At 36.4% G+C, this 17,818-nt stretch overlaps 1 protein-coding gene across 2 annotated transcripts in view; it reads left to right on the top strand.

Annotated features, from left to right (window-relative positions):
* Window positions 1-17,818, top strand: part of LOC126335402 (leukocyte elastase inhibitor-like) — a 118,994-nt gene that overhangs the window by 81,158 nt on the left and 20,018 nt on the right. For both annotated transcript variants that reach the window (XM_049998652.1, XM_049998653.1), the window contains exons 4-5: window positions 975-1,185; window positions 7,955-8,169. In XM_049998652.1, coding sequence (XP_049854609.1) covers window positions 975-1,185; window positions 7,955-8,169 — 426 coding nt within the window. The remainder of the gene's footprint in view (window positions 1-974; window positions 1,186-7,954; window positions 8,170-17,818) is intronic.

The following is a 17,818-nucleotide window of genomic DNA, read 5'->3' as shown; positions in this document are numbered from 1 at the left end:
AAAATTGTCCATCTCCATATCCTTTATGATTCCAAAACAGTGTAACGACAATCTTTTGAGTATAGCTTGTATATTTTAATGTGTGTGTGTGTGTGTGTGTGTGTGTGTGTGTGTGAGTGAGGAGTGAATGTGCAAATAATGTTGTAATTGTTCTTTTTTATTTTTGCTCAATAGTAGGAACCCAGTTATGATGATACAAACATAAGGACAACACAACATCCAGTCCCCAAGTGTAGAAAATCTGCGACCCGGCCAGGAATTGAACATGGGTCATAATTATTCTTTGTTTCCAAAAGTGTTGAAATGCATTCATGTCATATCATTTCTCTCATGTTTTTTCCACAATGGCCTCACCTTCCTCAAGTTAATGCAGCACAAATCAAAAAAAAAAAAAGTCCCATTCACTGAGCTTTATAGCTCACAATCATCTCCCTAAGCACTAAACATCCAGGAGACACACAGTTTACTGCAGGAAAGATAATTTGTAAGCATTTTAGCCATGAAGGTGTGCAAGACGAGGGCAGAAAATTATAGTAAAGTGCAAAATAATAGTTTCATGTGTCTCTCACTTTTGGCCACAGATTTCTGTCCCTGACAATAATAGCCAAGAATGATTGTTATACCTCTCTTGATTTTTCAAATGATTCTTGCACAATTTGAGTCTTGAATATGGCTGTTGGTACTGCAAAAATAGATTAATCTCACACAACAAATTCTTGGCAAGATGCTTGATTGTTGATATCATGTTGACAGATTCACTGACAAGCCACAAGTAAGGCACCATATGCCATGTGTGGATAACCATATGTGAGTTGCTGATAATGTATGATTAACTCTCATCTTTCTTCATACATCACATCCTGTAGCAACCTCATCAGGGGTTTATGTAATTATTGGACTGTTGAAAATGATATTAGTTATATTGTATATCTGTGAAACAGTGATCCTTTCTAATTTTCTTGTCTTAACTGCAGTGCACTGATGGAGTCATGCTTCATACTGCCAGCAAGATGTATATTCATAACAAGTTTACCATTATGGAGAGTTTTTTAGCAGATGCAGCAAGATTTTTAGCAGAAGCTGAATTGGTAGACTTTGAAAATGAACCAGATAAAGCTAGAACAATAGTTAATGAATGGGTGCAAAAGAAAACTGACAATAAAATCAAGAATTTCATTGCTGATGGTAAGTGCTGTTGAATTGCTGGACTACCTTACCTCACACTTTTCATGTGTCCCCACTACCAAAAGTTCAGTGGATTAAGGGAAGGAGGACAATAATGCCATTGTACTAGAACTTAACAATCAATCTATCATCTTGAAGGTGACATCCAAAACTGATGTACATCCTAACTGAGGTGGGTTGGGCTGCTTCTTGCATGAGCCAGATGATGCAGTGGATTGCTAGAGGCATATTTTCCAGTAACACAAACAGTGTGTCCCTCAAGAATTTAAAGTATACTGCTCCATCCAATCATGCACAGGACATTAATCTGTGGGGACACTTGAGAAGTGTGGTGTACCTCACTAACAATGATAATATCAGTGATCTAGAACAGCATATCCATAATGCTCCACGCAGCTGATTGAAAGGAATCAGTTCTCAATGAATAACGTTGGTTGTCCATTTTGAGACACTGCCATGTATTCATTGTTGTTTATGGGAGACCATTTGAGCATTTCATGTGATATGGCTATTGTGTGTCACATAATGCTGTAGTCTGTAACTGAGAAATGATGTTTATTGTGACATGTACATAGGAATATTTTCACTTATTTCATTTTAGGAGCCAATCCTGATTATTGTTAAGAAACAATCCATATTACCAACTAAAAATGAATTTAGGTTTACATATGGAACACAGTTGCCACAATCTTTCATATATTTAATTAAAATATGCAGGCTGTTTTTATATCCATGTACGATAATATGTATGGTTGAAATTATCTTCATACTAATTAGTCAATATGCTGAACAGTTCTCCCACATTTCTTTCAGTTACCTCTTCTATGTTCATTTTACAAGGCCTTCCCAATTATCAACCAAATTTCTCAAATTTGGCTACAATACCATAAAGAACATACCGCTATCACTTCTCTGCATGTGGCCTGTGCTGGAAGCTATAAAACAAATGACTACACATTATGCAGGAACATCATCAAAGATCTTAGAACCTTAAATTGTGTTTTATTTGTTTATTTATTTAGTATCCAATAGATCACACATGTGATATAGGATTCGTCATTTGATTACACGTAACACATAACAACACACACATAACAAATTGACAAACATATACAAACAGCAAATAAATTACATACACATAGTACATAAGTAGTGTACATGAACTTATTACACACAAACAAAAGTACGTGCTCATGATAAACAATTACAGATCATCAACTACGTCTTATACACAAAACGTATTACAGGTATTTAACAGATTTTTCCTAAGTACCATAATTATGAAGTTGAACATAATTAATTTAGTTTGAATTTTTTAAAAAAGGAAGTACAGTTTTCAATCCACACTCTGAGACGGGTATTCATTAACACTGTAGTAGCATTTTTCCATCAAGTAATTTTTTACTTCAAGCTTGAAATTATTTTTGCCTTTCAATTCTTTAATTTGAGATGGAAGTGCATTTAAAAGCTTTATTCCTAAATGGCAAACATGTTTCTGACTTCTAGTTTTTGCTACATAGGGAATGTGGAAGTCTTTACAATGCCTTGTATTGTGATCATGGTAGCTTGAGTTGGTTTGGAGATCGCAGTTACTTTTACTGATCATTTCCAGGCATTTAAAAATATATATTAGAATAGGATAGAATATTTTTACTAGCCTTTCAGTTTTTTGCATACAATTTGCTTTATCAAAGTTTACAGAGTGTTTTACTTTCAGTACGATATTCAAATAGTTACAGAAAGGGGAGAAAAGGAACTAAAGACCTTTTCTACAGCATTATGTAAAACAATGTTTTATACAGTAATTAAATACAAACATAAGAAAAGAATCACAGTAAATAACTAGCTTATGTAATACAAAAACATTTTCTTCATAACTTAGGTAAAACATATATTTTGATGATTAGTTTCTAAGAATTCTTCAGTTGTATAGAATTTGTTGTTTTTTAGCCAGGTTTGCAATGTATTCTTATATTTATTTAGTGGTACTGTATGAGCTGAGCATGGTAACTTATTGAAAAATTTTATGCTTAAATACTTACAGTTATTATGGACTACAGCAAGTCTTGTGGACGGTAAGTCCAGCAGGTGACTGTTTCTTGTGCTGTGTGCATGCACGTCACATCTCATGTTCATTTTTTTCAGATTTTCTCTGGCATATATTAGACAGTTATATATGTACGTGCTTGGCACTGTCATTGCGCCAAGAGATTTAAAATATTGATGGTACTGTAAGTATCTTTAGTTGTTTGAATAAGGGTCTACAGTGAGTTTGTGGTGGGCTGTGTGTCTTGGTATGAATAGCTCTTTTTTACATAATAAAAATGTCATTTAGTCTTGACCTGGTTTTTCCCCAAAAACTTATGCCAAAGCTTGCAACTGATTGGAAATAACTAAAATACACTGCTCTAATACATTCTTTGCTGCATACCTTGGATATTATTCTTAAGGCAAAACATGCTGAGCTGAGTTTCTGAGAAAGATATACACTGTGTTCATTCCATTTTAAATCTTGGTCAATTCTCATTCCCAGAAACTTTGTGGTGCACACTTTTTCTATTTGTTTGCTGTCCAGCATAAGGCACATATTTTCCCCTTGACACTTGCTTCCATACTGTATAAAGTTTGTTTTGTTTGTATTCAATGTCAGCTTATTTGAATAAAACCATGACTGTATGTATGAGAGCATTTTTCTGCTGTAGTACACAATGATTCTTTTACATCACTAATTATGATACTTGTGTCATCTGCAAATAGTAAAATTTTTGCTGAGCTGTCTGGGGCCTGGATATCATTAATATAAATTAGAAATAACAATGGGTCCAGAATGCTGCCCTATGGAACACCTATTTCAATTTGTTTCGGTTCAGATATGAGTTTAAAGTTGTGAAGATTGTTGGATGACCTCAGCTCAACAACTTGTAACCTGTTTTGCAGATAAGATTCAAACCATTTTTTAACAGTGCCCCTGATGCCTATTGCTTCAAGTTTCTCTAGTAATATTACATGGTTCACAGTATTGAAGGCTTTGGATAAATCTAGATTAATTCCAACAACCTGTTTATTTGACTCCAAATTTCTTACTATTTCTGTTGTGTAGTCCAATACAGCTGTTTCTGTACTGTGCCCTGCTCGAAAGCCATGTTGACTGTTATTTATTAGTTTATGTTTTTCTAGATATTTTGTAACCCTGATTTTCATTAATTTCTCAAGTATTTTGGAGAAGGCTGGGAGGAGAGATATACGTCAGTAATTTTCTATTTTACATCTGTCACCATTTTTGTATAGCGGTATCACTTTAGAGATTTTAAGTTTATCCGGAAATACCCCATCACTAAGGGACAAGTTTGCTATGTGCACTATAGGTTTGACAACACGTGGAGCAATTTTCTTAATTATTGATACAGGTACATCATCCAACCCAGAGGACATTTTGGATTTCAAGCATTTAATGACTTTTAGAACTTCATGCTCATCTGTCGGGATTGCCATCATGCTGGTATTTACCATTGGAGTCGTCACTGTTGGTTGTTGCTTAAATTTACTACTTAAAGTAAGGGGAATATTTACTAAATAATTGTTTGCATAGTTTTCCATTGCATCTTATTCTATGGGAATATTTCCATTATATTTAAGATTGATTTCCTGTTCTTTAGTTTGACCTCCAGTTTCTTTTTTTACCATTTTCCACATCATTCTGGACTTGTTACTAGCCGGCCTTATTAATCTATCACTACTTAATAATTTTGCTTTTGCTATTACTTTGTGGTACGTATTTTTGTATGTCCTCACATACTCAACAAACTGCTGATCATGACATGTTTTTAACTTTAAACTTAGTAATTTCATGGTTTCGCTTTACTTTTTAATTCTGGGTGTAATCCAGGTCCCTTTTGATCCAGATGATTTATAACTCAAAGGCTTTTTTGGGAAACACATTTCAAAGTATGTCATAAAAGTGGAAGCAAATATATTATAAGCATCATTTGTGTTTGTTTGTGCCAAGATCTCTGACCAAACTGCATTTTTAAAATTATTTTTAAGCTGATTACAACTTTCAGTAGAGAAACATTGTTTGTACTCCTTTTTGTTTTCCTCCTCCTTGGGAGTTGCAGTGAGATTAAAGGTTAGTGCATTATGATCTGATAATCCTATATTCACATTTGTAATTGCAACTTCATGTGTGACCACATTTGAGGAGATGTCTATTAGGCTTTCACTGGAATCAGTTGTTCTAGCGGGAGCCGATACGTGGGGGAACATGTTGAAACTTTTTGGTATGTCTAAAAGCTTGTTTTTTATTGGACTCTGGACTAATAGATTAATATTAAAGTCACCACAAAGAATTATGGCAGAGTTCTCATTTGAGAAAATGTTGAGCAGTTCTTCCAAATTCTTAAGAAAGACTTCAGTATCTCCAGATGGTGACCTGTAAATTGCTGCAACAATTATTTTCTTCTTTAAACTATATAACTGAATGGCTACTGCCTCAAAATCCTTTTCTATGATTAATGGTTTATCCTCGTATCTTAACTTAAATTTAAGCTTAGGATTTAGATAAATGCATACACCACCACCTTTGGCATTTTGCCTACAGTACTGACTGGCAAGTTTATATTGGCTTAAGTTTATGCTGTGTTGTTCACTGTCCCTGCACCAACGTTCCATAACACATAAACAATCAATATGGTCACTGAAACTTCCTGGCAGATTAAAACTGTGTGCCCGACCGAGACTCGAACTCGGGACCTTTGCCTTTAGCGGGCAAGTGCTCTACCAACCGCACTGCCGAAGCATGACTCATGTCCGGTACTCACAGCTTTACTTTTACCTTCCAAACTTTACAGCTCAGTTGGTAGAGCACTTGCCCGTGAAAGGCAAAGGTCCCGAGTTCGAGTCTCGGTTGGGCACACAGTTTTAATCTGCCAAGAAGTTTCATATCAGCGCACACTCCGCTGCAGAGTGAAAATCTCATTCTGGAAACATCCCCCAGGCTGTGGCTAAGCCATGTCTCCGCAGTATCCTTTCTTTCAGGACTGCTAGTTCTGCAAGGTTCGCAGAAGAGCTTCTGTAAAGTTTGGAAGGTAGGAGACGGATACTGGCAGAAGTAAAGCTGTGAGTACCGGACGTGAGTCGTGCTTCGGTAGCTGAGTTGGTAGAGCACTTGCCAGCGAAAGGCAAAGGTCCCGAGTTCGAGTCTCGGTCAGGCACACAGTTTTAATCTGCCAGGAAGTTTCATATCAGCGCACACTCCGTTGCAGAGTGAAAATCTCATTCTGGAATATGGTCACTATTTTCTGCCACCTCAAGTTCAAGGTACTTGTTTTTAAGACACTGAATGTTCAGACTCATAACTCTTAGCTGATTTGAACAATCCGACTGACCTATGACTTTACACTCCATTGATTCATTTTCTCTTACACTGTTACAAGATTTCATACCTTGTTGTAGATTCCTCTGCTTGCAAGAATTTACCTGTTTCCCTGTTATATGCTGATGTTCACTGTTTTGCCCCAGCAAAAATCCTGGCTTCTCAAGGGTTTCTAATATAATTGCTGATAAAAGTGGTTTATGTAAGTGCACTACAGAACACATCAATATTTTCTTACACATTTTGCCTCCTTTCTAGAATTTAGTCAGTTTCTGCATTCAGGTACAAAGATTTCCAACAAACTTTCATCAGACATCATATATTTTTTCTGTTTAAAGATCAGGGTAGGAAAAAGCCTGTTTCATTGCCAAATTATTCCTTAGGCTTCTTATATCTTTTTTCCTTTTCATGCATATATCATTATTGCTGCTGGTAATCTATATCCATGCATCCTTTCCAAATTTTCACACTGTCATCTGTGTTTGTACTCTATAGTTATTTTACACGTATTCCTAAATTTGTTCAGCTCAAATTTTTAAAGTCTTTTATTTTTAATAACTCTGTTTCTTCCTACTTACCACTTTTATATAAATGCCTATGTTGTTTTGTCAACAGAAATATGCAAATTATATCCTGTTACTGTCTTGTTTAAAATAAAGAGTGCAAACTGTAGTCTGTCTCCAATATCCCACATAATGGATGGATCATCAGCACAGAGCAAAGTGTTTATTGGAATATTTTTCTGCACACAAATCTCTGGATGGACCTTCTCATCAGACATAAAGTGAGAAACTGGAAATCTATACGGATTTGAATGAAAATTTTGAGGTACCTTATTAAACAGCCCTATAAATTATCTGGTTATCTAGATTTGAAGGTTGAAAGTTCCTGTTATCTGCATAACAAGCAGCAATGCACATTGTAAACAGATCGTTACTCTTACAAAATATAGAATACTGTTATTCTTTTTAAGAAATATAAATACCATAATGTGAATATAAAGCTGACAGCAAGAGAGAAACCATAGAGATTTCATCCAAATTAAAAATCAGCAGCTTTTCAAAAGTAATGATGTGGCAGCTAATTTTAAAGTGTTACATTTAGCTTTAACAACAAGACACTGTAGTGACTGTTTATTTAAAAGGACATCTTTTTGTATTAAGTCCAAGACTTAATACCTCAAGATTCCATCCAGCTGTTCATGAGGAATGCAACTATTTGTATGTGTAAACAGTGTAAAAAAAAGTAAATTTTATTCATTTACAAGCATTTTTTTTAACAGATTTATTCCAAACTTAAGAATTTATTCTTACAATGACTGAGACAATTGTCAGATGCAGAATAAGGCATATCTAGAAGATAGGGCCTGTCCACCTCACTGAAAAACTATTTTTTCAGGTGCTCTGGATCCCGTGACACGTTTAGTCTTGATAAATGCTGTTTATTTCAAAGGAAAATGGGAACATCCTTTTTCTAAGCATAGCACTTTCCCTATGCCATTCTATACGTCTTCATCTCAATCTAAGGAGGTGCCAATGATGCAACAAGAAAGAGAATTTATGTATGCCAACTTGACAGAACTAGAAGCACAAATACTAGAACTTCCATATCAGGTAACAATTTTAAAGTTATGTGAAATTAAAATAATATTATCTAATTGTGTCTTTAAAATTTTAAGATACAAAGGTACTACACCATACATTATGAAGACCTTTGTATATTTATAAAATAGAAAGAAACTTCCACATGGGAAAAATATATTAAAAACAGAGATTCCAAGACTTACCAAGCGAGAAAGTGCCAGTAGAAAGGCACAATAAAATAACACACAAACACACACACAAAATTTCTAGCTTTCACAACCAACAGTTGCTTCTTCAGGAAAGAGGGAAGGAGAGGGAAAGACGAAAGGATGTGGGTTTTAAGGGAGAGGGTAAGGAGTCATTCCAATCCCGGGAGTGGAAAGACTTACCTTAGGGGAAAAAAGGATTTCCTGTTCTTAGCTGTGCAGAGTCATGGAAGCACATCTGTTCTGTGGTACACATGTTTTATGTCCGTGCAAGGTGTGCAGTCCAGTTATGTGACATAAATTACACCACTGTCAGGAAAGGACCGAAAATATCAGTAAAATAGTTTTTTAATAAGCCTCCCCAACCTTACCTCTACCTGTATGAAATATTAAAAAGTCACATCTCTGTCTCGCTGCCTTGTTACAGTTGCCACAAGAAATTCCAAGATGCAACCACTTGAAGTGGAGCGTCACAACCATTTTTTGATCACTATCAACATGGCATCCTGGCTGATCAATAACAAACAAAATATTCACCCACATCTCAAATTTACTGAACCAATATCTAACTTTCATCACTGATTACCATGGTTCACCATAACCAGCATCCAAATTTACTTTTATCTTGTCACATGTATTCCCATATAAAAGGAAACAGTTAATCACTGAACAAATCTGTACTTTTTACATCTCAGCAAAAAATGACTGACAAATCCAGACTACATTAAATGCATTCAAATTTGCAAATATGAAAAACCATCAGATGTGTAATGGAATGTCGAAAATGAAAATTTGTGCCAGACTGAAAGTCAAACCCAGATTCCCTGCTTATTGTGAGCCTTACCATTAGGCTAGTCGAGCACGACTAACAGGCAGACCCAAACTTCCATATGTCATCAGCCATGTGCCGATAACCTGTACTCATACATCCATTATGTATACTCCCATACAGGGAAGACAGCTCACTGGAAAGTCACTTGCTCAGTGTCAGCAGATAAGTACGATATTGTAATGACTGTTTTTCAGAATTATGATTCAATGTTTCATTCCTCTCTGGCTCTGATTGAAGAAAGGTTTGTATTAACCATACAGGGAATTAATAGATTCTTATTGCTGGCCTCCCACTGTATTTAATTTTGGATCTATCCAAAGTCTTCTTAAGTGCTATGGTGTTATCAAGAATAGAAAGCATATACTGCATGTACTGTTTATTTGTTAAGTATTGTTCAACACATACAAAGTGATTTAAGGTGAGACTTCTTTATTGAACATAGCATTCTGCAATATTTAAGACAGAATAGAGTAATGCCTGGACATCTGGATTCCAAATGGACTGATTACCAGTGAGAGCCTGCATGTGGCCCAGCTTTGCAAACTGAGAAACGTCCCACCAGCATACTCATTATTTTTTTAGATTAATTTCATTTCTAGTTTCTGGAAACTTATGTTAATGATTTACCCCTGTCCATTAGCAAAAATTATGAATTCACAATGTTTGCTGATGATACAAGCATTGTAGTAGATGGCAAGTCTACTGCTGATCTGGAGACTGACGTTAATTATATACTCAGAGAAGTTACAGCTTGGTTTTCAATTAATTCTCTTTCGGTTAATATTAAAAAAACTAATTTTGTACAGTTCCACACAAAAAATAAAACTCCAGAAAATATAGTAATTGCTCATGACAACCAGGGACTCCACTAAATTCCTAGGGGTTCACATTGACAGTAGGCTGGAACAGTATGTGTCCCTTGCTCTAAAAAGGCTTTCAACAGAAACTTTTGCTTTAAGTATTATTACTCATTTTGGGGACATAAACATTTTAAAATCAGCTTACTTAGGATACTTTCACTCATTGAGTTATGGAATAATCTTCTGGAGTAATTCGCCAGTCTCATAAAAATCTTAACTGCTCAGAAGAGAGCAGTCAGAATCATGTGTGGGGTTCCTCCATGAACCTCATGTAGAAAACTTTTCACATAGTTAGGTATACTGACTACAACATGTCAGTACATATACTCTCTGATGAATGTTGTTAACAAAGACTATGCTCAGTATGAAACAATTATACCATAACTACAATACTAGAGTGAAAGATGAACAACATGTTGAACTAAAAAATGTATCACTTGTACAGAAGGGAGTAAAGTATGCTGCTATAAAGACTTTTTATGCATTGCCTAATTATATTAAATGTACAAGAGAAAATGAAATGCTGTTCGAAGGTACGCTAAAAAAAATGTCTGTTTGACCATCCGCTGTACTCCTTAGATGAATTCTTTTCCAGAAATAGTGCGCTCCCTTAATAATAGATGTATTTAGCTTCTTAGTTATTAGATGGATGATACAATATTATGTTACTGTTACAGTGTTAATGTTATAATGTTATAGTGTGAATTGCTATACTAGATAAATGACAGCTTGTGTTATATTACTATTCTGTAGCATTAATTGTATTTGTACAATCATATTGACACATTCCACATCCAGGCAAATCACTCGTATGTATGGATCCATGGAATACGCATACCAAATAAAAATAAAAATAAATAAAATATTCTCTGTACAAGAGTTTGTTGTATACATTACAGATGGCAGTCTTTTTACAACTTCTGTACCCTTATCACTAACTCTTCCATCTGTGTCTGCTTCAATCAGAATTTCTGTTTGTTTCTCCATACAACTTCTTCCATATCTTTATTCCCAAATTGGATTTATATTCAAGAAGACAGTGATCCAAGTGCCTTACTGGCAGTTCTAGTTCAGGTTTTCTTTGGTTTCCCTAACAGTCAGAGAACTAGGGTGGTTTGAACTTTGTGTAAGATCAACAACCACAGCCCCTTCGACAGAGTACAACAGCAGTGCACCAGCTAGAACTGTGGATACAGCCACATCACCAGCCACGAGGAACGATAGAGCTGCCTCTTGCTTATCTACCAGCAGTAAGAATGTGAGTAGCTGCAGTTAAGATTTTTTATGGACTATCATCCCCCAGCCAGTGCCCCAAAAAATGTAAATATAGAAGCATCTAATTCTTTGCCTATCCTTCTCGAAAACAGAACACCTGAATGTACAATCAATCAAAAACAAAATAGATGAAATTGATGTGTTCCTAAGTTCAAACCCATGCCATGTTTTCTGTGTAAATGAACACTGGCTCACACCAGCTGAAATTGCCCTGTATACCCCAAAAGGATTTGAATTAGCAAGCTCATATTGTAGAACCAAAAGTAGTCATGGATGAGTCACTATTTTTATAAAGAGAAACTCTAACATTGAATATGTAGCACAAAAAGTCGATCATTTTTGCAAAGAACAACTTTTTTAAATTGCTGCATTATTGCTTCCCAAACTAAAATTAGCGATCATCTCTATTTATCGCACTCCTAGCTCTGATATTCATTAGTTTATTGACCAAATTGAGACTTTAAATAAGTACCTGCTGGTAAAATACAGACACCACAAGATAGCATACGTTGGTGACATTAATATAGACATACGACTAAAAACACCATCACCCACTTTCAAAACATGTTAAGGTCTAACAACTTGTAGTGTATGAATAACAAGCCAACCAGATTAGATCCCTGCCTGTTGTTGTTGTTGTTGTCTTCAGTCCTGAGACTGGTTTGATGCAGCTCTCCATGCTACTCTATCCTGTGCAAGCTGCTTCACCTCCCAGTACCTACTGCAACCTACATCCTTCTGAATCTGCTTAGTGTACTCATCTCTCGGTCTCCCTCTACGATTTTTACCCTCCACGCTGCCCTCCAATGCTAAATTTGTGATCTCTTCATGCCTCAAAACATGTCCTACCAACCGATCCCTTCTTCTAGTCAAGTTGTGCCACAAACTTCTCTTCTCCCCAATCCTATTCAATACCTCCTCATTAGTTACGTGATCTATCCACCTTATCTTCAGTATTCTTCTGTAGCACCACATTTCGAAAGCTTCTATTCTCTTCTTGTCCAAACTAGTAATCGTCCATGTTTCACTTCCATACACGGCTACACTCCAAACAAATACTTTCAGAAACGACTTCCTGATACATAAATCTATATTCGATGTTAACAAATTTCTCTTCTTCAGAAACGATTTCCTTGCCATTGCCAGTCTACATTTTATATCCTCTCTACTTCGACCATCATCAGTTATTTTACTTCCTAAATAGCAAAACTCCTTTACTACTTGAAGTGTCTCATTTCCTAATCTAATTCCCTCAGCATCACCCGATTTAATTTGACTACATTCCATTATCCTCGTTTTGCTTTTGTTAATGTTCATCTTATATCCTCCTTTCAAGACACTGTCCATTCCATTCAACTGCTCTTCCAAGTCCTTTGCCGTCTCTGACAGAATTACAATGTCATCGGCAAACCTCAAAGTTTTTACTTCGTCTCCATGAATTTTAATACCTACTCCAAATTTTTCTTTTGTTTCCTTTACTGCTTGCTCAATATACAGATTGAATAACATCGGGGAGAGGCTACAACCCTGTCTCACTCCTTTCCCAACCACTGCTTCCCTTTCATGCCCCTCGACTCTTATTACTGCCATCTGGTTTCTGTACAAATTATAAATATCCTTTCGCTCCCTGTATTTTACCCCTGCCACCTTTAGAATTTGAAAAAGAGTATTCCAGTCAACATTGTCAAAAGCTTTCTCTAAGTCTACAAATGCTAGAAACGTAGGTTTGCCTTTTCTTAATCTTTCTTCTAAGATAAGTCGTAAGGTCAGTATTGCCTCACGTGTTCCAACATTTCGACGGAATCCAAACTGATCCTCCCCGAGGTCTGCATCTACCAGTTTTTCCATTCGTCTGTAAAGAATTCGCGTTAGTATTTTGCAGCCGTGGCTTATTAAACTGATAGTTCGGTAATTTTCACATCTGTCAGCACCTGCTTTCTTTGGGATTGGAATTATTATATTCTTCTTGAAGTCTGAGGGCATTTCGCCTGTCTCATACATCTTGCTCACCAGCTGGTAGAGTTTTGTCATGACTGGCTCTCCCAAGGCCGTCAGTAGTTCTAATGGAATGTTGTCTACTCCGGGGGCCTTGTTTCGACTCAGGTCTTTCAGTGCTCTGTCAAACTCTTCACGCAGTATAGTATCTCCCATTTCGTCTTCATCTACATCCTCTTCTATTCCCATAATATTGTCCTCAAGTACATCGCCCTTGTATAAACCTTCTATATACTCCTTCCACCTTTCTGCCTTCCCTTCTTTGCTTAGAACTGGTCTGCCATCTGAGCTCTTGATATTCATACACGTGGTTCTCTTCTCTCCAAAGGTCTCTTTAATTTTCCTGTAGGCAGTATCTATCTTACCCCTAGTGAGATAAGCTTCTACATCCTTACATTTGTCCTCTAGCCATCCCTGTTTAGCCATTTTGCACTTCCTGTCGATCTCATTTTTGAGACGTTTGTATTCCTTTTTGCCTGCTTCATTTACTGCATTTTTATATTTTCTCCTTTCATCAATTAAATTCAATATTTCTTCTGTTACCCAAGGATTTCTAGCAGCCCTCGTCTTTGTACCTACTTTATCCTCTGCTGCCTTCACTACCACATCCCTCAGAGCTACCCATTCTTCTTCTACTGTATTTCTTTCCCCTATTCCTGTCAGTTGTTCCCTTATGCTCTCTCTGAAACTCTGTACAACCTCTGGTTCTTTCAGTTTATCCAGGTCCCATCTCCTTAATTTCCCACATTTTTGCAGTTTCTTCAGTTTTAATCTACAGGTCATAACCAATAGATTGTGGTCAGAGTCCACATCTGCCCCTGGAAATATCTTACAACTTAAAACCTGGTTCCTAAATCTCTGTCTTACCATTATATAATCTAACTGATACCTTTTAGTATCTCCAGGGTTCTTCCATGTATACAACCTTCTTTCATGATTCTTAAACCAGGTGTTAGCTATGATTAACTTGTGCTCTGTGCAAAATTCTACTAGGCGGCTTCCTCTTTCATTTCTTAGCTCCAATCCATATTCACCTACTATGTTTCCTTCTCTCCCTTTTCCAGTCACCCATGACTATTAAATTTTCGTCTCCCTTCACTATCTGAATAATTTCTTTTATTTCATCGTACATTTCTTCAATTTCTTCGTCATCTGCAGAGCTAGTTGGCATATAAACTTGTACTACTGTAGTAGGTGTGGGCTTCGTATCTATCTTGGCCACAATAATGCGTTCACTATGCTGTTTGTAGTAGTTTACCTGCACTCCTACTTTGTTGTTCATTAATAAACTGACTCCTGCATTACCCCTATTTGATTTTGTATTTATAACACTGTATTCGCCTGACCAAAAGTCTTGTCCCTCCTGCCAGTGAACTTCACTAATTCCCACTATATCTAACTTTAACCTATCCATTTCCCTTTTTAAATTTTCTAACCTACCTGCCCGATTAAGGGATCTGACATTCCACGCTCCGATCCGTAGAACGCCAGTTTTCTTTCTCCTGCCTAGATAACATAATCTCCAATTCGACAAAAGACGAGTGTCAGTACGGAGTGATAAATCCAGTATTATCCAACCATGACAGCCTATGGCTAATGGTCAACTGTGAAAACTATCCTACTCAGCAACCTGAACACATTAAGAGGATCATATTATTATATCCTGACAACATTACAAAGTTAAGGCAAAAATTATCAGAACTTGAGTGGGCCAGTGTGTATAATTGTAATAACAATGATAATGCTTTTAACTTATTCATGAACATACTAACGAGCTTAGTTCAAAACTGTTGCCCACAAATAATCAAAAAGATGAAAATAGATGGTGCACCAAATAGAAAAAAGAAGCACAACTGGTTTACTCCTGAACTGCATGACCTGAGAAACACACTTACTGCCCTACATAAAATGGCTAAAACTTGTAACCTAGAATCAAAGCAGAGGTATAAAGAAGCCAGGAAGAATTAGAGGACTGAAATACAGACAGCAAAGCAGGGAGACAATGATGCTTTAATTGAAAACTCCAGCAACAAATTCAAAGCAGCCAGGCAGGTAATAAACAAAATAGCAGGGAAGCATAAAAACAGACGAGAAATTCCAATAGTGCCAGAAAAATTAAATGAATTTTTTGTTAACAGTACTAAGTTCAAAGCTACTGCTACCTCTGCACCAGATGATGCAACTTCTGAAAGTTTTACCTACAACATTCCTGACCTAAATAACTTATCCTTTAAAAGGAAACAAGTGACCTGCCAAACTGTATACAAAGTTGTCACAAACCTACATGGCTCATACAGTGAAGATCTGTATGGCATCTCCAACACCATCTTGAAACAAATAATTGACATTATTGTTGCCCCTCTTACCTTACTGATCAATAATACTTTTACAGCTGGAAAATTTCCTGAGGTCCTGAAGGCTACTATTGTTATCCCAATATATATATATATATATATATATATATATATATATATATATTAAAAATAAAGATTCCAAGACTTACCAAGCGGGAAAGCGCCGGCAGACAGGCACATGAACAAAACACACAAACACACACACAGAATTACAAGCTTTCGCAACTGGCAGTTGCTTCGTCAGGAAGGAAGGAAGGAGAGGGAAAAATGAAAGGGTGTGGGTTTTAAGGGAGAGGGTAAGGAGTCATTCCAATCCCGGGAGCGGAAAGACTTCCCTTAGGGGAAAAAAAGGACAGGTGTACACTCGCACACACACACACACACACACACATATCCATCCGCACATACACAGACACAAGCAGACATATGTCTGCTTGTGTCTGTGTATGTGCGGATGGATATGTGTGTGTGTGTGTGTGTGTGTGCGAGTGTACACCTGTCCTTTTTTTCCCCTAAGGGAAGTCTTTCCGCTCCCGGGATTGGAATGACTCCTTACCCTCTCCCTTAAAACCCACACCCTTTCATTTTTCCCTCTCCTTCCTTCCTTCCTGACGAAGCAACTGCCAGTTGCGAAAGCTTGTAATTCTGTGTGTGTGTTTGTGTGTTTTGTTCATGTGCCTGTCTGCCGGCGCTTTCCCGCTTGGTAAGTCTTGGAATCTTTATTTTTAATATATTTTTCCCATGTGGAAGTTTCTTTCTGTTTTATATATATATATATATATATATATATATATATATATATATATAAAATAAAAAAAAAAAAACCTGAAAGTTACCATCCAATATACCTCATACCTATATTATCCAAGATAATAGAATTCTGCATTAGAACACAACTTTGCAACTACTTTGCTGAACAAAATCTTTTTTCCTCCTCGCTCTTTGGTTTTAGGCCAGGATTGTCCACAATAAATGCAGTAGAAACTCTTGTGACAGACATACTTGATGGCTTCGAGAACAATTCCATCACTTGTGCTGTACTACTAGATCTGAGTAAAGCATTTGATACTGTATCCCATGAAATACGAATAAATAAACTAGAGTGCTATGGTGTCAAAAATAACGAACTGGCATTAATCAGATCATACCTGACAAACATAACTCAGGTAGTTATAGTAAATAGCCAGCAATCAAATGCCCTGCCAGTTGTAAGAGTTGTGCCACAAGGCTCAGTGCTTGGACCTTTTCTCTTCCTGGTATACATGAATGACTTTCATGCTTCACAAGTCAATCATATATGCTGATGACACAACCCTGATTACCTCAGATAACAAATTGGAGGAAGTAAGAAACAAAGAAAAGTAATGCTTGAAAAGTCAGTCATATGGCTCCACAGTAACAAGTTGATACTCAACAGTAGCAAGACTGAAACTATGTATTTCTTCTTGCACAATCTACAGGAAAAATTAAATGAGTCTGACTCTGTAAGACTTCTAGGAATCCACCTGGACCCGAAATTAACATGGAACACCCACATGGAACTGTTATGTACCAGACTTTCTAGAGTAGTCTTTTTGTTAAGGAAACTAAAAACATTACTTAGCAGAAAACAACTTTTATCTTCTTATTATGTCTTCTTTGAATCTCACTTACAGCACAGAAAAAAATTATGGGGCAACTCATCTGGTGCTCAGACAGTGTTCATGTGGCAGAAGAAAGCAATCAGAGCAATTACAAGTATTAAAAGCCAAGAATCATGTTGAAAGCACTTTAAGGAACTTAACATCTTAACATTACCTTATCTGTATATAAAAATGTGTCGTCTTTCCATAAAAAACAAATACATACCTTACCTTCCAGAACAGATGTTCATTCACATGATACCAGATATAAAAACAATCTTGATGTAGACTTTACTAGGCTGTCTAAGGTCCAAAGTAGCTTTAAGCAAACAGGATTAAAATGATATAAAAAGTTACCACCATCACTGAAAGACCTACAAGGTGATGCCTTCAAGAAGCAGCTGCACAAATTGTTAGCTTATAAGTGTATCTATGATGTAAAGGAATTGGAATGTAGTAGAGAGTAACTATGATGTTAAGGAATTGGAATGTAGAGAATAACTCTTTATCCTCATGTTATGTAATCTGAATGTAC

The sequence above is a fragment of the Schistocerca gregaria genome, chromosome 2 (assembly GCF_023897955.1).
Source record: "Schistocerca gregaria isolate iqSchGreg1 chromosome 2, iqSchGreg1.2, whole genome shotgun sequence".
In the NCBI taxonomy this organism is placed as follows: domain Eukaryota; kingdom Metazoa; phylum Arthropoda; class Insecta; order Orthoptera; family Acrididae; genus Schistocerca; species Schistocerca gregaria.
Note: the sequence above shows the minus strand (reverse complement) of the source record. Positions and strands in the feature narration are given on the sequence as shown.